General features: G+C 49.6%; 1 pseudogene and 2 gene segments (V, D, J or C); 1 reads left to right on the top strand and 2 right to left on the bottom strand.

Moving 5' to 3' along the window:
• Window positions 1-5,839: 5,839 nt before the first annotated feature.
• LOC133246528 (T-cell receptor beta chain V region C5-like) lies at window positions 5,840-6,496 on the bottom strand. The segment is given in 1 exon segment: window positions 5,840-6,496. A coding segment is annotated over 1 exon segment (534 nt).
• Window positions 6,497-12,165: 5,669 nt separating this feature from the next.
• LOC133246920 (T cell receptor beta variable 5-6-like) lies at window positions 12,166-12,924 on the bottom strand. The segment is given in 2 exon segments: window positions 12,166-12,494; window positions 12,837-12,924. Coding segments are annotated over 2 exon segments (417 nt in total).
• A 6,648-nt stretch (window positions 12,925-19,572) lies between these two features.
• LOC133246848 (dynein light chain 1, cytoplasmic-like) lies at window positions 19,573-20,665 on the top strand (annotated as a pseudogene).
• The last annotated feature ends 1,328 nt before the right edge of the window (window positions 20,666-21,993 follow it).

The raw sequence follows: 21,993 nt of genomic DNA, 5'->3' as shown, positions 1-21,993 counted from the left end.
CTCACATTCTGTTGAAATACTGAACAAGGAACTGGGGGCCCTGGCCCAGGGCCTGTTGGTACCAGTACACAGAGCGGTGTCCACAGTCAGGGAAACATCTCAGCGTCACCTGCTGCTTTCTTGATTTGATCAGGTATTCGGGGTCTGGGTGATTTCAGAATCCACCAGGCCTCTTGGGAAGAGACAAGGAAGCTGAGGGCAGAGCACAGGGAAGCCTCCTGCTGCAGCCCTCATCGCCAGGCTTCTATCTCAGGGAGGCAAAGACATCACAGAAGCTCCCACACTGTGTCCAGGCCTCACCTACTCCCAGAAGGAAGAGGTCACACAGCAGAGGAGCCTGGAGCCCATGGAAGCATCAGGAACCCAAGACAGCTGCTGACTGGGGGCAGGACTCCTGGGTGAGTGGTGTAAAGTGCTGACCCTCCTGCTCCCTGATTGGAGCATTTGTCTATGACGTCACTGCTCTGTGCCTCTGCAGGCTGTTTCCAAATCCACTGGACCCCTTGCCAGGACCCATTGGTGGGCTCCTCTATGCCCTTCCTGCCCTTCCCAGCCCCTGAGCAAGGGGTGGGTGTGAAGGGTGCCCCATCCCCATGTCCCCAGTGCCCACAGCATACCTTGTTGTCCTCTGCCAGCCCCTGCCGGACATGCAGCCAGGCACTCACCTGGCTGGCAATCACCAGGCATTCAGCTGACAATCACCAAGCCCTCACCAGCCACCCCAACCCCTCACCTCCCTTGCAGCTCCTGGAGACTGTCTCCTGGGCACATCCTGAGGATCCAGGCACATCCCCACTTTCCTGGGCAGTGAGGAGTCTGTACTGGTTCCATGGGTCCTGGAACCTCAGGACCTCAGGGAACTCAAACCTGCTTTCTCATTCAGGCATGTAGCCAAGGTTCCTTAAAGCTGCCCTCCCCAGAGTGACTCTCCACCCCTCCCAGGACCCCCTGCTTACCGTGGGCCCACAGTGCCTCCTAGTGGCCAATGGTCCACAGTCTCATGGATCTGTGCCTTCTGCCAAAGCAAGAATGTAAATACCCCACACCCTGAACACACACAGACACACACACACACACACACACTTGTTCTACTGTCTTCCCAAGCTGGCTGACTTAAGATTGATCTTCAAATTCCCTCTTAACCTCTGGATATAAAAGACTGTGGAAACCAACATTTCCATTAAGAAGAAAATAATTGCACATACTAAATGGCAACCCACTCCAGTGTTCTTGCCTGGAGAATCCCAGGGACGGGGGAGCCTTGTGGGCTGCCGTCTGTGGGGTCGCACAGAGTTAGACACAACTGAAGTGACTTAGCAGTGTCACAGTAGTATGCTAAGGTGGAATCACACAGACCTTCAATACAGACACTCTGATGAGTTCAGGTGAATACAGCCTGGAGCACTGCATTCTGTAGATCCCTCTGATTAATCAGATCCACATATTTCTAGATTTTCTATATAAATTTAGTATTACCAATTCTAGGTAATGGATTTACATACAGAGATTATATATATATAAACCCATTTATCTTTAAAGTTATAAAACTTTGAAATAAAAAAACCAGCCGTCCACTATATTTGACCTCGATGTAGCTGGGCGTGGTATGAGAATGCACACTCAGTGTCACACTGCAGGCATGTAGCCCTGGTTTCCAAGGCTCCGCGTGTGAGATGCCTACAAGAAGCTCTCCTCCTTCCAGGCTGCAGGGCTTCCCATATCTTTTTGCACAGAGAGGAGGTGGCCGTGCAGCGCTGTAGATAACCACAGGTGCAGAAGTACACAGATGTCTGGGAGTGGTTGGCAGACTCCAGCGTGAGAAGGAAGTTCTCTGTGCTTGGTCTGGAGACGCTGTAGCCCTCGGGCACGGCTCCTCTCTCCGTGGAGGGAGGGATAACTGAGTAATGGATCAGCCTCAGCCCGTGTCCTGGGTCTTGTCGGTACCAGTACATATAGCTAAAGCTCAGATCCTGAGTACATGTCAGTGTCGCGTTCAGTCCTCTTCTCACGACCTGGAATCTGGGGTCCTGAGAGACACCAGCATGGACCGCCCCTGTGGAGAAGGAGGACCGATGCTGCAGTCACAGCGGACAGGCTTAGTGCTGGCACCCTGAAGGGGACCATGCCCCCCAGGACTCACCTGCCTGCAGGAGACAGAAGACCACACAGCCCAGGAGGCAGGGGCTCATGGCAGGGGTGGGGCAGGTGGAGGGCCCTCTGGTCTGAGTGTGGATGAGAGGGGAAAGGGGCTCTCCAGGGAGTCCTTCTGAGATGTCACTGTCCCTGCCAGGCCCCAGAGCCAAGCTGTCACTCAGGGGGCCATGCCTCTTCCCCCAGAGACCCAAATCAGAAATGAACCTGAGTGAAGAGTTCACAACATGGAGACCTGTCCAGAACAACAGACATAATCTCACAAGTTGCTGTAACCTTTCTGTAAATGTTAAAGGTTTTTTTTAGATGTTAAACTGATTAAATGTTTTGTATGTTTTAGTCCAGACATTAGTATTCATTAACATGTATATTACTTGTATTTATTTATATATTTCTGAAGTTTTGAATCCTGGGGAAATCCTTCTGGCGTCCTACTGCCCTTTATGATATGTGTCCCAAGAGCACTTCAAGCGGAGAAGGCAATGGCACCCCACTCCAGTGTTCTTGCCTGGAAAATCCCAGGGACGGGGGAACCTGGTTGGCTGCCGTCTATGGGGTCGCACAGAGTTGGACACGATGAAGCGACTTAGCAGCAGCACTTCAAGGCTCCCTTTCCGCAACATTGCCCACAGTCCTGAGACAGTCCCTCCACCTACCATGTTTCTCCAGGTTTCTGCTCCCAACCTCATTGCAGGCTCATCAACATTTGAGGAATTCTTTGGTCTGCTTCTAATCAATTCACTGACAGATGGTCCACCGGTCAAACGTAGGTACAGCTCCTACATGTTCACAGCAGCCCGTGATTCCCGAGTTGGGGGGAGGGAGCAAGCAGAGCCCCCTCAGGCCGGTGACCCACTTTTCTGGGTGGAGAGAATTGGGTGCCCAGCACAGGATGACGTTTTGGCACAAAGGAATACAGATGCAGGAGGGACGGAGGGAGGTGCAGACGCCAGGGTGATGAGAAATGCTCAGTTTTATCTGAGACGTCCCTCTCATGGGAATACCTCCTTGTGAAGTGTGGCTGCCATTCCTTGAGTAACAGTTCATATCACAGAGCCCCGAACTGTATCTTGTTCCACACAACACAACGCGTATATGTAACTTGCTGTGTACACACTTCCATGAGCGAAGGGACCACGGGTACTGAGAACACACTTGCGCCGGGATGCTCGCTGTAACACTTATGAAGTATGAGGTCTGGGCAACTCACGACCCTCAGATGTACAAACAGTTAAAATGGTACTTACCTTGATGACGTTAGTGAGCATTAAAACATATCAAGAAGTGAATGTCTGGGAAAGTCTCTCGCTCTACCAGAGACTGGGCTTGGCAGGCGGCAGCTGACACATGGGCACCACTTCCTGAGCTGGGGCAGGAGTGTTTTTGTCCCAGAGGCACCTGATCATGCAGGGCTGTGTCTTGGCTGCTGGCACAGAGATACACAGCTGAGTCCTTCAGCTCCAAGGAAGTCAAGTTCAGCTCAGAGCTAGAGTCACTGAACTGTTTTCCTGAGACTCGATCTGATATGTTTCCTTTCTCATACTCTGCCCTATTGTAATACTGAATGAGGAATTGGAGGCCTTGTCCCAGGGCCTGTTGGTACCAGTACACAGATGTGTGTCCAGACTCAGGGGAACATCTCAGTATCACTTGCTGTTTTCTTGATTTGATCAGGTATTTGGGGGTCTGGGTGACTTCAGAATCCACCAAGCCTGTTGGAGAGGAGACAAGGAAGCTGAGGACAGAGCACAGGGAAGCCTCCTGCTGCGGCCCTCATCGCCAGGCTTCTATCTCAGAGAGGCAAAGACATCTCAGAAACTCCCACACTGTGTCCAGGACTCACCTGCTCCCAAGAGGCAGAGAGTCACACAGCAGAGGAGCCTGGAGCCTATGGCAGCATCAGGAACCCAGGACTACTGCTGGCTGGGGGCGGGGCTCCTGGGGTGAGTGGTGTAAAGTGCTGACCCTCCTGCTTCCCTGATTGGAGCACTTGCCTATGACGTCACTGCTGTGTCTATCAGGCTGCCCTTGTCCACTGGACCCCTTACCAATACGCAGGGCTGGCTCCTCTGTGCCCTTCCCTGTCCTGACAGCCCCTCAGCAAGCCTGGGTGTGAGGTGACTCGTTTCCTGGTCCCATACGCACACAACATGCCTTGTTCTCTTCTGCCTGACCCTGCCTGAATCTCATCACCAGCCACCAGGCCCTCACCAGCCACCCCAACCCCTTCACCTCTACTCCCATGCTGAGGCAGGATACAACCCCCTATGTTCATCTTGAGGTTTCAGGCACGTCCCCAGTTCCCTGGGCAGTGAGGAGTCTGTGCTGGCTCCATGTGTCCCCAGACCACTCAGGGAACTCAGACCTGCTCCCAGATGCAGGCATGATATGGACAAGGGTCTCTTAAGCTGCCCTCCCCAGGGTGACTCACACCCTCCCAGCACACACTGCTTATCATGGAACAGTGCCTCCAAGTGGCCAAAGTCAAGGGTCTCATGGATTTGCAGCGTTTGTTTAAAAGAAAGAAAGAAAGGTTAGTCACTCAGTCTTGTCCTACTCTTTGCAACCGCATGGACTGTAACCTCCCTGGCTCCGCTGTACATGGGATTCTCCAGGCAAGTGTACTGGAGTGAGTTGCCATTTCCTTCACCAGAGGATCTTCCCGACCCAGGGATTGAACCCAGGTCTCCCTCATTGGAGGCAGATGCTTCACCACCTGAGCCACGAGGGAAGTTCTATCTGTTAAAGCAAGGGTACAAAAATTCCGGCACCCCAAACACACACACACACACACACGCCTGTTCTACTGCCTTCCTCGCCTGGCTGACGGGTTGATCTTCAAATCCACTCAGCCTCTGGAGGCAGAAGACTGTATGATCCGAACTTTTTACTAAGAAAGATATAACTGCGGCACCACGACAATGACGGTCGTTAGCTAAGATGGAAATATATGATCATAAAATAAATACTCTGAGGATCTCAAGTGAATCTGCCTACAAGCATGTATTCCATAACTACTTCTGATTAATCAGATGCATATATTTCCAGATTTTGTATTTAAATTAAGAATGATCAAATTCTAGATAATACTTTTCATAAAGAAGTTTTAGAAATATGAACTCAATTATTTCTGCACTTATAAAATCATGATATAATGGGGGCGATGCAGGACATTTTTTGACTTTGAGAAGATTTTGATGAGCATTCCAGGTAGTCCCAACCTGGCCTAGGTTAGGTGAGATGCTAAGGATGTCGGGAGGTGGGGGTGCATGTCGAGAACACACAAAGGCAATCTGTCCTCCTTCAGATGGGCTCACGTGAGTTTTGGGATGATAGGTGATGTTTCTCTTTGATGACTCCATACATCTTGCTGAAAACAGACCACATGGAGTGGCCACTTTAAAAGCCTCCCTGTGACTTGGGAAGGGACCTGACCCAGACGAAGGAGGTGCAGTGTAGCTGTGGTGGAGAGGGCCAGGGAGCTGATGCAGGGAGGTGTGGAGAGGAATGTCCTGCCCGCCTGGGAAAGGTGGACAAGAGCCAGCCTAGACCAGGTGAGAACCAGACTGTGGGAGAACCTCCAGAAAGCCAGAAATGAGCTGCCTGAGGTGAGACAAGAGTGTCTAGATGTATCTAATTTATCCAACAACCTTCCCTCCTAGGTCTCAGGCTCATGTGATGACTAGGAGTCACAGCTGGGGAAGCATCTTCCTGGTTCACATGGAGGCTGCAGAGGAAAGACAGAGATGGATGGTCCCACAAGGTCCCCAAGGCCCGGCAGTGAGGTTCGGGCCAGTCTCCACCGCATACCCAGGGTCACACTGCAGGCACCTGGCTAACAAAGCCCTGAGGCTCCCGGTGCTAGGAGCCTGCACATGGACCCCTGTCTTTTGCACAGAGAGCAGGTGACCCTGCAGTGCCGTGGAGTAACTGCTAGCGCAGAAGTACACAGATGTCTGGGAGCGGTTGGCAGACTCCAGCATTAGAGGGAAGTTCTCTGTGCTTGATCTGGAGACGCTGTAGCCATCGGGCACATCTCTTGGCTCGCTAGTGGACACACCAGCTGAGTAATGGATCGGCCTCAGCCCATGCCCCAGGTCTTGTCGGTACCAGTACATGCGGTCATGACCCAGATCCTGAGTACATTTCAGTGTCACGCTCTGTCCTCTCCTCACGACCTGGAATCTGGGGTCTGAGAGACACCAGCATGGACCGCCCTTGTGGAGAAGGAGGACCGATACTGCAGTCATAGCAGATAGGCTTAGTGCTGGCACCCCCGAAGGGGAGCCTGCCCCCCAGGACTCACCTGCCTGCAGGAAACAAAAGACCACACAGCCCAGGAGGCCAAGGCTCATGGCGGGGGCAGGGCAGGCTGAGGGCCCTCTGGTGTGTGTGTGGATGAGAGGGAAGAGGGTCTCTCCAGGGAGTCCTTCTGAGATGCCACTGTCTCTGCCGGACCCCAGATCCAACCTGTCACTTGGGTACCAGGCCCCTTCCATCAGAGATTCAAATCAAAGATGAACCTCAGAGAGTCAATTCCTAGGCAAGTTGATAAGAAGTCCAGGGTCCCCCAGGAAGAGAAACGGGTTCAGAGTCCTCGAGAAGGCAAAAGGAGTCCAGGCCTCTCAAGGAGAAAAGAAGAAACATTTTTTCTACATTGCTTTGTTTGGTCAATATAGCAAGGTATCTTGCTCGAGGACATTGCTTGTTTCTCCTTAACAAGAACCTTCTGACTAATCTTGCTATCTTAAGATGTATATTGTGGAAGTGGGTTTGGTGAGACCTTTCTATTGTCAGTTCTAATCTTGTTAATTTAAGATGTATGTTGTGAGTGGGGCTGATAAAATATATAAGACCTTGATTAGACTAGCAAGTGGGGGTGCTCTCCCTCCCCTTCTGATGTCTATGAGAGAAGCTTTCCTTGTCCCTTTTTATACTTTAATAAAACTCAGCTACACTAAAGCTCTTGGGTGGTGAAGACTGGTCCCTGGTCCCAAAGGTAAGTCTTCTTCCGAGATCATGAATCCGACACCTTTCAGCGTAAGCTATCAAACCTGCGTGAACAGTTCATAACAGGGAGACCTATCTAGCTCAACCGATGTAAGCCTTACAATTTGATGTAATCTTTTCATAAAACTGGTTAAATTTTTTCTATGTTCTAGTCCAGACATAATTTTTCATTAATATATTTATTACATTTATATATGTGCATATTTCTGTAGTTTTCAATCTTGCGGAATCCTTCTGGCTTCCTGTTGCCCTTACGACTCACGTGTCCCAAGAGGACTTCAAGGCCCATTTCCGCTTTAATTGACCACAGACCTGAGAACGTCCCTCCACCCACCATGTTTATCCAGGGATCTGTTCCCAGCCTCATCACAAGCTCATCAACATTTGAGGACTTGTTTGGTCTATTTCTTATCAATTCACTGACAAGACAGTCCACCGGCCAAAGCAGGTACAGTCCTTCGTGTTCACAGGATCCAGGGCCTCCCATCTCAGGGGAGGGATAAGCAGAGCCCCCTCGGGCCTGTGACCCACCTTTCTGGGTGGAGAGAAGCTGGTTCCCCAACACAGGATGGTGTATTGACACAAAGGAATGCAGACTTAGGAGGGACATGGAGGGAGGTGCAGACGCCAGGGTAATGAAAAATGCTGTTTTTATTTGAGACATTCCACCCATGGGAATACCTCCTTGTGATCCGTGGCTGCCATTCAGGAATAACAATTCATATCATAGAGCCCCAAATTCTATCTTGTTTCATGTAACCCATATGCATATCTAATTTGTTCTGTAGGGAGACAGTTTCATTGGGGAAAAGAGACCATAAGTGTTGAAAACAGACTTGAGTCAGAGTCCTTGCTATAACAATAGGAAGTATGAGATCTGGGCGATTCATGTTCACTCAGATGTATAAACAGTTAAAATAATACCTACCTTGCATGATCTTTGTGAGCATTAAAACATATCAAGAAATGAATATCTGGGGAAGACTGTCCACTCTGCCTGGCCTGGGCCAGGAAGGCAGGCAGTCGACATGCTCACCACCGCTTCCTGAGCTGGGGCAGAAATGTTTTTGTCCCAGAGGCCCCTGATCATGCAGGGCTGTGTCTTGGCTGCTGGCACAGAGATACACGGCTGAGTCTGTTAGCTCCAAGGAAGTCAAGTTCAGCTCAGAGCGAAAGTCATTCAACTGTTTTCTTGAGAATCGATCTGATATCTTTCCTTTTTGTATCATTTCCCTGTTGTAATACTAACAAGTAATTGGGGGCCCTGGCCCAGGGCCTGTTGGTACCAGTACACAGAGTGGTGTCCAGATTCAGGGGAACATCTCAGTATCACTTGCTGTTTTCTTGATTTGATCCGGTACTTGGAGGTCTGGGTGACTCCAGAATCCACCAGGCCAGTTAGGGTGCAGACTAGGAAGCTGAGGGCAGAGCACAGGGGAAGCCTCCTGCTGCAGCCCTCGTCACCAGGCTTCTATCTCAGGGAGGCAAAGACATCTCAGAAGCTCCCACACTGTATCCAGGACTCACCTGCTCCCAGGTGGCAGAGGGTCACACAGCAGAGGAGCCTGGAGCCCATGGCAGCATCAGGAACCCAGGACTACCACTAGCTGGGGGAGGGTCTCCTGGGGTGAGTGATGTAAGGCACTGACCCTCCTGCTTCCCTGATTGGAGCATTTGCCTATGACCTCACTGCTCTGGGTCTCTGCAGGCTGCCTTTGTCCACTGACCCCTTGGCAGGACCCAGGGCTGTTTCCTCTGTGCCCTTCCCTGTGCTGCACAGCCCCTCAGCAAAGGGTGGGTTTGAAGTATGCACTCTCTCCATGTCTCCATCTGTCCACAATATGGCTTGTCCTCCCCCCTCTGCTCCTTCCTGATACTGGTCACCAAGCCCTCAGCAGCCGCCCAAACCCCTCACCCTCCACTTCCCATGCAGGCCCCCCTGAGTACATCCCGAAGCTCCAGGCACGTCCCCACTTCCCTGACACTGAGGAGTCTGTGCTGGTTCCATGTGTCTCAGGATCACTCAGGGAACTCAAGCCTGTTCCCTGACACAGGCGTGTAGTTAAGGTTCCCTAAAGCTGCCCTCTGCTGGGTGACCCTCAACCCCTCCAGCTCACCTGGTTACATGGGCCCACAGTGCCTCCTAGATGCCAGAGTGGTTTACGGTCTCATGGATTTGCGTCCTCTGTCTAAAGCAAGGATACAGAAACCCCACAGCCTTAATACACACTCACACACTCACTCACACACACGCACACTCATACACACACATTCTTGTGTTCTACTGCCTTCCCATCCTGGCTGAATTAGGGTTCATCTTCAAATCTACTCTTAGCCTCTGGAAGTTGCAGACCAATGGTCCGACATTGTTACTAAGAAGGAAAGAATCGCTGCACCACTGCAATGATGGTACTTAGCTAAGATGGAAATAATCGTCATAAAATAAACACTCTGAGGATCTCACGTGAATCTCCTGGAAACCTGTATTCCATACCTACCTCTGATTAATCGGATACATGTATTTCCAGATGTCTTGTATAAATTAAGCATTTCCAAATTCTAGTTGATACATTTTGTAAAGAGGTTTTATATATACGAACTCATATATTTCTGCACTTATTTATAAAATCTTGATATAATGGGGCAATGGAAGATATATTTTGACTTTGAGAAGATTTTGATGAGGGAGGTGGTGCCAAGCTGACCGAGGTTAGGTGAGATGCTGAGGAAGTCGGGGGCGGGAGGATGTACATAGAAAGCCAGTCTCTCCTTCAGATGGACTCACATGAGATTTGGATAATTGATAATTAACTGAAGCTGATTTCTCTTTGATGACTCCAGACAACTTGCTCAAAGCAGACCATGTGGAGAGGGCACTTTAAAGGCTTCCGTGTGACTTGGGAAGGGACATGACCCGGATGAGGGACAAGCAGCATGGGAGTGGTAGAGGGGGCCAGGGAGGTGAGGAGAGGAATGTCCTGCCCACCCAAGAAAGGTGCCCAAAGAGCGGAGACTACATGAGAGCCAATCGGGGAGAACCTTCCAGAAAGAAGCATTAAAGTGAGACAAGGTGATCTGTTTTTATCTAATTTACCAGCAACCTTCCCTCCTGGAGGTCTCAGGCTCAGGTGATGACTAGCAGTCAGAGCTGGAGAAACATCTTCTTGGTTCACAGGGAGGATGCAGGGGAAAGACAGAGATGGATGGTGGACACATGTCTCAGAGTGCCTGAGTGAGGTTTGGGTCAACCTAGTCCACACACCTAGGGTCACACTGCAGGCACATGGCTAACCAAGCCCTGAGGCTCTCGGTGCTAGGAGCTTTTCACTTGGACCCCCTGTTTTTTTGCACAGAGAGGAGGTGGCCATGCAGCGCCGTGGAGTAACTGCTAGCGCAGAAGTACACAGATGTCTGGGAGCTTTGCCAGACTTCAGCGTGAGAAGGAAGTTCTCTGTGGTTGATCTGGAGATGCTGTAGCCTTCGGGCCCATCTTTTGTTCCATGGTGGGAGGGTCATCTGAGTAATGGATCAGTCTTAGCCCATGTCCCAGGTCTTGTCGGTACCATTACATATAATCGTGGCTCAGATCCTGAGTACATCTCAGTGTCGTGCTCTGTCCTCTCCTCACGACCTGGAATCTGGGGTCCTGAGTGACACCAGCATGGACCACCCTTGTGGAGAAGGAGGAGCCATGCTGCAGTCACAGTGGACAGGCTTAGTGCTGGCACCCCGAAGGGAACCCTGCCCCCCAGGACTCACCTGCCTGCAGGAGACAGAAGACCACACAGCCCAGGAGGCGGGGGCTCATGGCGGGGGTGGGGCAGGCAGAGGGCCCTCTGGAGTGTGTGTGGATGAGAAGGGAGAAGGGCTCTCCAGGGAGTCCTTCTGAGATATCACTATCCCTGCCAGGGCCCAGAGCCAATCTGTCACTCAGGGGGCCACGCCCCTTTCCCCGGAGGCTCAAATCAGAAATGAAACTGAGTAAAGAGTTCACAACAGGAAAACTCGTCCAGATCAATGGACTTGAGCCTTACAAGTTGTTGTAACCTTTCTATAAACAGTTTGCGATTTTATCTATACTTTATTCCAGAAAAAATTCTTCATAAATGTGTAGATTACTTTAATTTGTCTACATATTTCTATAGCTCTGCATTTTGTGAAATTCCCTCTGGCTTCCTGCTTTCCTTTATGATATGTGTGCCAGGAGGACTTCAAGGCCGATTTCTGCTTTAATTGATCGCAGTCCTGAGAATGGCCCTCCACCTACCATGTTTCTCTAGGTTTCTGCTCCCAACCTCATCACAGGTTCATCAACATATGTGGAATTGTTTGGATCTGTTCTTATCCTCTCACTGACGGACAGTCCACCAGCCAAACGTAGGTACAGCTCCTTCATGTACACAGGAGCCCCTGCTTCCCATGTCAGGACAGTGAGCAAGCAGAGCACCCTCAGGCCCGTGACCCAGCTTTCTGGGTGGAGAGAAGTTGGTTGCCCAGCACAAGATGACGTATTGGCAAAAAGGGATGCAGACTTAGGAGCGAAATGGCAAGATGGGGCACACACGAGCATAAGGGAAAAACGCTCTTTTTTATCTGAGACATTCTTTTCACGGGAATACATTCTTGTGATGCTTGGCTGCCATTCACTGAATAACAATTCATATCATAGAGCCCCAAAATTTATCTTCTTACACATAACCCAATACATATATGTAACTTTTTCTGTATGGAGACCTTTCCATTAGGAAAGGAACCACAAGTGTTGAGAAGAAACTGGAGCTGCAATCCTAGCTGTAAAACTATGAGGTATGAGATCTGGGCAGTTCACATCCCCTCAGATGTATAAGCAGTTAAAATAATACTTATCTTGCATGATCTTAGTGAGCATTAAAACATATCAAGAAATGAATGTCTGGGAAAATCTATTGCTCTAGCAGAGACTGGGCTTGGCACACTGGCAGGAACACGCTCACCACCACTTCCTGAGCTGGGGCAGGAGAGTTTTTATCCCAGAGGCACCTGATCATGCAGGGCTGTGTCTTGGCTGCTGGCACAGAGATACACGGCTGAGTCCGTCAGCTCCAAGGAAGTCAAGTTCAGCTCAGAGCTAGAGTCACTGAACTGTTTTCCTGAGAATCGATCTGATATGTTTCCTTTCTCATTCTCTTGCGTGTTGAAATACTGAATGAGGAATTGGGGGCCCTGGCCCAGGACCTGTTGGTACCAGTACACAGAGCGGTGTCCAGATTCAGGGGAACATCTCAGTATCACTTGCTGCTTTCTTGATTTGATCAGGTATTTGGGGGTCTGGGTGACCCCAGAATCCACCAGGCCTGTTGGGAAGGAGACAGAAGGAAGCTGAGGGCAGAGCACAGGGAAGCCTCCTGTTGCAGCCCTCATCGCCAGGCTTCTATCTCAGGGAGGCAAAGACATCTCAGAAGCTCCCACACTGTGTCCAGGACTCACCTGCTCCCAGGAGGCAGAGAGTCACAAAGCAGAGGAGCCTGGAGCCCATGGCAGCATCAGGAACCCAAGACTGCTGCTGGCTGGGGCGGGGCTCCTTGGGTGTGTGGTGTAAAGTGCTGACCCTCCTGCTTCCTTGATTGGAGCATTTGCCTATGACGTCACTGCCCTGTGTCTCTGCAGGCTGCCCTTGTCCAATCTGGACCCCTTACCAATATGCAGGGCCAGCTCCTCTGTGCCCTTCCCTGTGCTGCACAGCCCCTCAGCAAAGGGCGGGTTTGAAGTGTGCACTCTCCCCATGTCTCCATATGTCCGCAATATGGCTTGTTCTCCCCTCTCTGCTCCTTCCTGACACTCGTCACCAAGCCCTTAGCAGCCGCCCGGACCCCTCACCCTCCACTTCCCATGCAGGTCCCCCTGAGTACATCACGAAGCTCCAGGCACATCCCCACTTCCCTGGCACCGAGGAGCCTGTGCTGATTCCATGTGTCCCAGGATCACTCAGGGAACTCAAGCCTGTTCCCTGACACAGGCATGTAGTTAAGGTTCCCTAAAGCTGCCCTCTGCTGGGTGACCCTCAACCCCTCCAGCTCACCTGGTTACATGGGCCCACAGTGCCTCCTACTTGCCAGCGGTTCACAGTCTCATGGATTTGCGTTCTCTGTCTAAAGGGTACAGAAACCCCACAAGCTTAATACACACACACACACACACACACACACACACTCACATTCTAGAGTTCTACTGCCTTCCCATCCTGGCTGAATTAGGGTTCATCTTCAAATCTACTCTTAGCCTCTGGAAGTTGAAGACTCAATGATCCGACATTGTTGCTAAGAAGGAAAGAATCGCTGAACCACTGCAAAGATGGTACTTAGCCAAGATGGAAATAATCGCCATAAAATAAACACTCTGAGGATCTCACGTGAGTCTGCCTGGAAACCTGAATTCCATACCTACCTCTGATTAATCGGATACATGTATTTCCAGATGTCTTGTATAAATTAAGCATTTCCAAATTCTAGTTGATACATTTTGTAAAGAGGTTTTATATATACGAACTCATATATTTCTGCACTTATGAAATCTTGATATAATGGGGCAATGGAAGATATATTTTGACTTTGAGAAGATTTTGATGAGGGACGTGGTGCCAAGCCGGCCGAGGTTAGGTGAGATGCTGAGGAAGTCGGGGGCGGGAGGATGTACATAGAAAGCCAGTCTCTCCTTCAGATGGACTCACATGAGATTTGGATAACTGATAATTAACTGAAGCTGATTTCTCTTTGATGACTCCAGACAACTTGCTCAAAGCAGACCATGTGGAGAGGGCACTTTAAAGGCTTCCGTGTGACTTGGGAAGGGACATGACCTGGATGATGGAGGAGCAGCATGGGTGTGGTAGAGGGGGCCAGGGAGGTGAGGAGAGGAATGTTCTGCCCACCCAAGAAAGGTGGGCAAGAGCAGAGACCACGTGAGAGCCAGTCGGGCAGAGCCTTCCAGAGAGAAGCATTGAAGTGAGACAAGGTGATCTGTTTTTATCTAATTTACCAGCAACCTTCCCTCCTGGAGGTCTCAGGCTCAGGTGATGACTAGCAGTCAGAGCTGGAGAAGCATCTTCTTGGTTCACAGGGAGGATGCAGGGGAAAGACAGAGATGGATGGTGGACATATGTCTCGGAGTCCCTGAGTGAAGTTTGGGTCAGCCTAGTCCACACACCTAGGGTCACACTGCAGGCACATGGCTATCCAAGCCCTGAGGCTCCCGGTGCTAGGACCTTTCACTTGGACCCCCTGTCTTTTTGCACATAGAGGAGGTGGCCATGCAGCACCGTGGAGTAACTGCTAGCGCAGAAGTACACAGATGTCTGGGAGCGGTTGGCAGACTCCAGCGTGAGAGGGAAGTTCTCTGTGCTTGATCTGGAGACTCTGTATCCGTTGGGCCCGTCTCCTTTCTCTGTGGTGGGAGGCCCAGCTGAATAATGGATCAGCCTCAGCCCGTGTCCCAGGTCTTGTCGGTACGAGTACATATAGTTATGACCCAGATCCTGATTACATGTCAGTGTCGTGCTCTGTCCTCTCCTCACGACCTGGAATCTGGGGTCCTGAGTGACACCAGCATGGACCGCCCCTGTGGAGAAGGAGGACCGATGCTGCAGTCACAGGGGACAGGCTTAGTGCTGGCACCCCCAAGGGGACCCTGCCCCCCAGGACTCACCTGCCTGCAGGAGACAGAAGACCACATAGCCCAGGAGGCAGGGGCTCATGGCGGGGTGGGGCAGGCAGAGGGCCCTCTGGGCTGAGTGTGGATGAGAGGGGAGAGCGGCTCTCCAGGGAGTCAGTCCTTCTGAGATGTCACTGTCCCTGCCAGGCCCCAGAGACAACGGGTCATATGGCGGCCACACCCCTTCCCCTAGAGGCTCAAATCAAAGTTGATTAGAACAGGGAGATGGCTTGGACAGATTGCTTGGAAATGGTCTAAACAGCCGTAAGTCTTACAAAGTGCTGTAACCTTTCCTTAGAGTAGTTTGTACGTTTTATGTATATTTTACTCCAGAGATAATTCCTTAATTTGTATATTAGCTTACTTGTCTACATATTTCTGTAGTTTTGAATCTCAGAGGAAATCCTTAGGGCTTCCTGCTGTCCTTTATGCCCCATGCATCCCGAACACTCCCTCAAGTGTTGTTTCTGCTTTGCTCAACTGACCCAGTCCTGCTCCTGTCCTCTCACCTACAGTGATTCTTTGGTGTCTGGTTCCTTAACTGCAGGGCAGACTCATCACTATTTGAGAAATCACTTGGCTCTATTTCTTCTCAGTTCACTAACAGACAGGACACCTGTCAAATGCAGGTACAGCGCCTTCTCGCTCGCCAAAGTATGTGCTTCCCGAGTCTGAGGGCGCAGGGAGGGGACACAGCAAGTAGAACCACCGTAACCCAAAGACAGAACTTTCTTTGTGGCCAGAAGCTGGTTGTTCAATGCGGATGGCATTTTCGAACAAAGAAAGATATATATGAGAGGGATTTGGGGCGACGTGCCGGACGCCAGGATAAATGAAAAGTGCTCTGACTTCAGGTGAGACATCCACCCCATGGGAATACTTCCTTGTGAAGCATGACTGCCAGTAATAAATTGATGTCCTCGAGCCCTAGAGTGTACCTTGTTGCACAAACCCCACACTCAAAAGGACCCTGTACTTTGAACGATGCTCTGCTGTCGGGATCTTCAAATTTTCAATAGTCTTTGAACCATGGACTCTGCAAAGTATGTACCAGATCCTGGTTACATGATTTTAGACCTGCTGTGCCCTCCTGATGGCCGAATTCCCTTTAGCATGACCACACGTCTAATGTCTGGGTGACTAAGTACTCCTGGTCCTGGGACAGAAAGACACTGAAACTAAAGCGAGAAACAAAAAAGGACCCTCATGTCATAACCACAACGACCAGCCTTGAATCTGGGCCTGGCAAGCCCTCCAGTGGCTCCATGCATGTGCTCAGGACTTCTCTGGTCGAGGAGACAGAAGCACACAGTAAAGGGGGTCATATCCAGGCCAGGCCAGAAGAAAGGGCTATTTCCAGATCAAGGCCTGTGGCCTGAATCCTTGGGATTGAGTCATAGGAACCCTTCTCCCACATGGAATTATCACTCACCGATACAACTGCTGCTGGTGGTCAGGCCAGCCCAGGACCCAGTGCGTGAATCTGAAGCCTTGCTAAGTTGTTTCCCATAGAATATTAACAAAAAATCATTAAAAAATGATTTCAGAAAAAGGATTCACGAGAAAAAAAAATCTATGAAATTGAGTCAATAAATTTTACAAAAACAGCCTGTACCAGCTGGTAAGACCTTTGATGGTCATTTTATCAAACGATCAATCCCCAGTTAGGATTTTCCGTCACACGGAAATGGTATCTCACGTGGCTTCAAGCACTGTGTAATTATAACACTTTCCAGGAGCACTTAACTGTCTTACATATTTAGCTTCAGGCTAAAACGAAATTGTTCTGATGGGTATAGACATTAAGTTTTCACTAAAAAGATGCATGAACAAAACAAATCTACTGCAACAGAAATCACACTGTTGGTTGTCAGGGAAGGAGAGAGTCCCGGGAACGGGGCCTGAGGGAATATCTGGTGATAAAATGCTCTCTGTCTTAAAGGGACAGATGTTTCATCACAATATACATATTTATTGATCAAACCGTAGATCTCTTCATTATACAGTGTGAATATACACCTGACCCTTGAACAACACAAGTTGGAATGGAGTGGGTCCACTTGTGGGTGGATATTTTAATAAATATGCACTAAGATACTGAACAGCTGAGATTGGTTGAATCCATGGATGTGGAATCTCAGATACACCCTTGAATGTGCAAGTGAAAGTTGCTCAGTTGTGTCCGACTCCTTGCAATCCCATGGACTAAGCAGTCCGTGGAATTCTCCAGTCCAGAATACTGGAGTGGGTAGGGTAGCCTTTCCCTTCTCCAGGGGATCTTCCCAGCTCTGGTCTCCTGCATTGCAGATGGATTCTTTACCAGCTGAGCCCCAAGGGAAGCCCAAGAACACTGGAGTGGGTAGCCTGTTCCTTCTGCAGTGGATCTTCCCAACCCAGGAATCAAACCGGGGTCTTCTGCATTGCAGGTGGATTCTTTACCAACTGAGCTGTCAGGGAAGCCCCCAGACTATAAGGTTGTAGGAGGTTCAGGGACCCTCAAACCTACGTTGTTTACTGGTAAACTACAGTTCAAATATCAATGAAAATGATTTAAAAATATCTGAGGTGAGATGTTACATGCACTTTTTTATTTCATGTAATGAATCATTAGGCATAATATTCCTTTCACTGGGACTTCTGATGTCCTCATTAAAGGCGTTCAAGGCAAAACATGACCATCTCTACCTTTGCACCTAGGAAATGGTAGAAGAGGCTATCAGAGGTTAGCAAAGGGAATCAAGAAATCCAGAGTCCTGTTATGTGCCAGGGACTTCATGCTTATTAAATACTTATGAAACTCAGGAAGATGGTGTGATGGCTAACTGAACGTGTCACCTTGACTATGCCAGAGACATTTAATTAAACTTTATTCTGGATGTCAAGTGAGGGTGTTTTTGGAAGAGGTTAACATATAAATAGTTAGATTTTAACATTAGATTAGATAAACATTTTAAACAGATGATCTTCCATTCCACAGTCTTAGTGGGCCTCATCCAACCAGTGAAGATATGTATAGAAGGAAAAGTCTGATCCTCCCCCAGGTAAGAGAGAACTGTTCAGCTGATGGCCTTCAGAGTGGACCATCAATTCTTGGGCCTTTGAATTTAAACATCAGCTCTCCCTGAAACTCTAGATTCACCAGTCCAACCTGCAGATTTGGACTTATCAGCTGTAACAGCTATGTGGAGTGAACTTTAAGAGATGGGGAGCAGGGAACACAGGGGTTGAGGAGAGCCTTGATTCTGATTCCTTGTCTGGCAGTTAGGAAATATGAGACCTGGGCAAGTCACTTCCCATCAGATGTATAAACAGTTAAAATAGTCTTTATCTTGCATGATCTTTGTGCGCATTAAAACATACAAAGGAAAGAATGTCTGGGAAAGTCTACCAGTTCTACCTGGGTCTGGGTCTCCCTGGCTGGCAATTGACACCTTGGCAACCGCTTCCTGAGCTGGGGTAGGAGTGTTTTTGTACCAGAGGCATCTGATCATGCAGGGCTGTGTCTTCGCTGCTGGCACAGAGATACATGGCTGAGTCTGTCAGCTCCAAGGAGCTCAAGTTCAGCTCAGAGCGAGAGTCACTGAACTGTTTTCCTGAGAATCGATCCAGGAGGTGAGCTTCTCCCCTCACTTTCTGGTTGTAATACTGAACGAGGAACTGGGGGCCATGGCCCAGGGCCTGTTGGTACCAGTACACGGAGAGGTGTCCAGAGACAGGGGAACATCTCAGAGTCGCTTGCTGCTTTCTTGATTTGATCAGGTATTTGGGCGTCTGGGTGACTCCAGAATCCACCAGGCCTGTTGGGAAGAGACAAGGAAGCTGAGGACAGAGCACAGGGGAAGCCTCCTGCTGCAGCCCTCATCGCCAGGCTTCTATCTCAGGGAGGCAAAGACATCTCAGAAGCTCCCATACTGTGTCCAGGACTCACCTGCTCCCAGAAGGCAGAGAGTCACACAGCAGAGGAGCCTGGAGCCCATGGCAGCATCAGGAACCCAAGACCACTGCTGGCAGGAGGTGGAACTCCTGGGGTGAGTGGTCTACAGTGCTGACCCTCCTGCTTCCCTGATTGGAGCGTTTGCCTATGACGTCACTGCCCTGTGTCTCTGCAGGCTGTTTCCAAATCCACTGGACCCCTTGGCAGGATCCATGGTGGACTCCTCTATGCCCTTCCCTGTCCTGCATAGCCCCTCAGCAAAGGGTGGGTGTGAGGTGATCACTGTCCCCATGTCCCCATATGCCCACAACATGCCTTTTTCTTCTCTTTCTGTCCCTGCCTGACACTCATCACCCAGCCCTCACCAGCCACACTAATCCCTCACCCTCCACTCCCCATGCTACTCCAGGAGATGGCCCCTTGGGCACATCCTGAGGTTCCAGGCAAGTCCCCACTCCCCTGGGCAGTGAGGAGTCTGTGCTGGGTCCATGTGTCTGGACCACTCAGGGAACTCAAACCTGCTCCTGTTGCAGGCATGTAGCCAAGATTCCCCTAAGCTGCCCTCTCCAGGGTGACTCTCAACCCCTCCAGCACACCCTGCTCTCCATGGGCCCACAGTGCCTCCTAGTGGCCCATGGTCCACCGTCTCACGGATCTGTGCCTTCTGTCTAAATCAAGAATAGAAATTTAGATGCTTTGTGGCCTTGGTAGTGACCGCCTCTCTATGCAGGTGTGGGCCTAGCCAGCGCCTTCCCCAGGAGACCAAGGCCAGCCCCTGATCCTTGGTGACCATGTGTAACTGAAAGGCTGTGATCAAGAATGCTGATATGACAGAGGAGATGCAACGGGACTCAGTGGAGTGTGCTACTCAGGCACTGGAGAAGTATACTACAGAGAAGGACATCACGGCCCACATAAAGAAGGAGTCTGACAAGAAGTACAACCCCGTCTGGCACTGCATCGTGGGGAGGAACTTCTGTAGTTATGTGACATATGAAACCAAAGACTTCATCTGCTTCTACCTGGGCCAAGTGGCCAATCTCCTATTCAAATCTGGTTAAAAGCATGGACTGTGCCACACACCCAGTGATCCATCCAAAAACCAGGACTGCAGCCTAAAGTGCAAATACCAGAGACTGAAGTCTTCAGCCCTGCCTAAGGGAACACCTCCGTCTTTGAACCCTTATTGGGTTTTGTACGGGGCATTCTCTGTACTGGTTTGTTGTGGTTATAAAGCAATTAGCAAGACGGCTTACATTTGTATTTATTTTCTACTCCATACCTCTCTGCCCATGTTTTTTTTCTCTTCAAAATCCATTCCTTTAAAGAAAGAAGTCTTTTGGAGAAGGGTGCATTAATTACCGTTTGTTCAAATAATCTAGAGTTGAAGATGGCCTCTTTAGTTGATCTTGGGTAGGCTGGTGGGGGTGATTCCTTGAAGTTTCTGCGGGATGTAACAGACTAGCCTATTCAGCACTCTTGCATTTCATTCTTGCCCATCCTGTTCCTGTCGTGCATGGGAGAATACTACTCAGAAGTGCGTGTTGAGAGAGGCACGGCAGAGCAACTACTAGACTAACTCTTACTCCTAATCTGATAAGTACGTTCCTTAAGCGCTCCTTTTGTGATAACTGCTATCGAGTGCTCTGGGCCTTAGGCCTCAAGAGATGATGAATGTGTCATGGAACACCTTTAAGCTTTCTAGGGCTGTAAAATGGAAATAAGCTGGTAAGAAAGTTGGGCTAATGAGGAATCTGTTGGGCTCTAGACATTTCCCCTCCCCTGTCTGTCTAAAGTATACTCTAAAGATCAAAGGTGGTCTTAAAGGGAAAAAGCTTTTAAGCAGCGGCCCTCCTTGTGATTCTAATAAAGTCTGCAGGAATTTAAACTTACAAGCCTGCTGTGCTGTGCTTTAACTAGCTGTGTTCACATATGAGTTAGAGCTTTCATTAAAATACACAATTAAAGCAAAAAAAGAATAGATATTCCCCACAACCCCACCTGCAACCCCTCTACACATAGACACACAAATACACACCCCTGATCTACTGCCTTCTCAGCCTGACAGAGTTAGGGTTGATCCTCAAATCCACTCTTATCCTCTGGAGGTAAAAGACTGAATGATCTGACATTTTTACTAAGAAGGAAGTAATTATTGCACCACTACAATGACAGTAGTTAGCTAAGATGAAAATACATGACCATAAAATAAATACTCTCAAGATCTCAAGTGAATCCACCAGGAAACATGTATTCCATAACTACTTCTGATTAATCATATGCATACATTTCTAGATTTCCTATTGAAATTAAGCTTATTACCAAATTCTAGGTAATGCATTTTATAAAGAGGTTTTATATATATGGATTCATTTATCTCTGCACTTATAAAATCTAGAAATCATGAGGCAATGGAGGATATATTTTGACTTTGAGAAGATTTTGATGAGGGAGGTGGGCCAACCTGGCCTAGGTTAGGTGAGATGCTAAGGAGATGGGGGGCTGGGGCAGACACACAAAGACAGTCCGTCCTCGTTCAGTGGACTCACATAAAGTTTTGGATAATTGGTGATTAACTGAAGTCGGTTTTTCTTTGATGACTCCAGACAGCTTCCTCAAAGCAGACCTCATGGACAGACCACTTTAAAAACTACCTTGTGATTTGGGAAGGGACGTGACCATAGCTCAGTTGGTAAAGAATCCACCTGCAATGCAGGAGACCCTGGTTCGATTCCTGGGTGGGGAAGATCCGCTGGAGAAGGGAAAGGCTGCCCACTCCAGTATTCTGGCCTGGAGAATCCCAGGGACTACACAGTCCATGGGGTCGCAAAAGAGTCGGACACGACTGAGCGACTTTCACTTTCGTGACTCAGATGAAGGAGGAACAATGTGGCTGGAGTAGAAAGGGCCAGGGAGGTGGGAGAGGAGTGACTTACCCACCCAGGAAAGGCGGGCAAGAGAAGAGAGCGCATGCGAGAGCCAGGCTGGGGGAGAAACTTCCAGAGAGACAGCGATGAGCTGCCTGAGGTGGGACACGAGGGCCTGTTTTTATCTACTTTACCAACAACCTTCCCTCCTGGAGGTCTCAGGCTCAGGTGATGACTAGCAGTCAGAGCTGGGGAAACTCCTGGTTCACAGGGAGGATACAGAGAAAAGACAGCAATGGATGGTGGACACAAGTCCGCAAGGCCTGGAATGAGGTCTGGGCCAGC

Source organism: Bos javanicus, chromosome 4 (genome assembly GCF_032452875.1).
Source record: "Bos javanicus breed banteng chromosome 4, ARS-OSU_banteng_1.0, whole genome shotgun sequence".
Lineage (NCBI taxonomy): Eukaryota > Metazoa > Chordata > Mammalia > Artiodactyla > Bovidae > Bos > Bos javanicus.
This window is presented reverse-complemented; position numbering and strand designations above follow the sequence as displayed.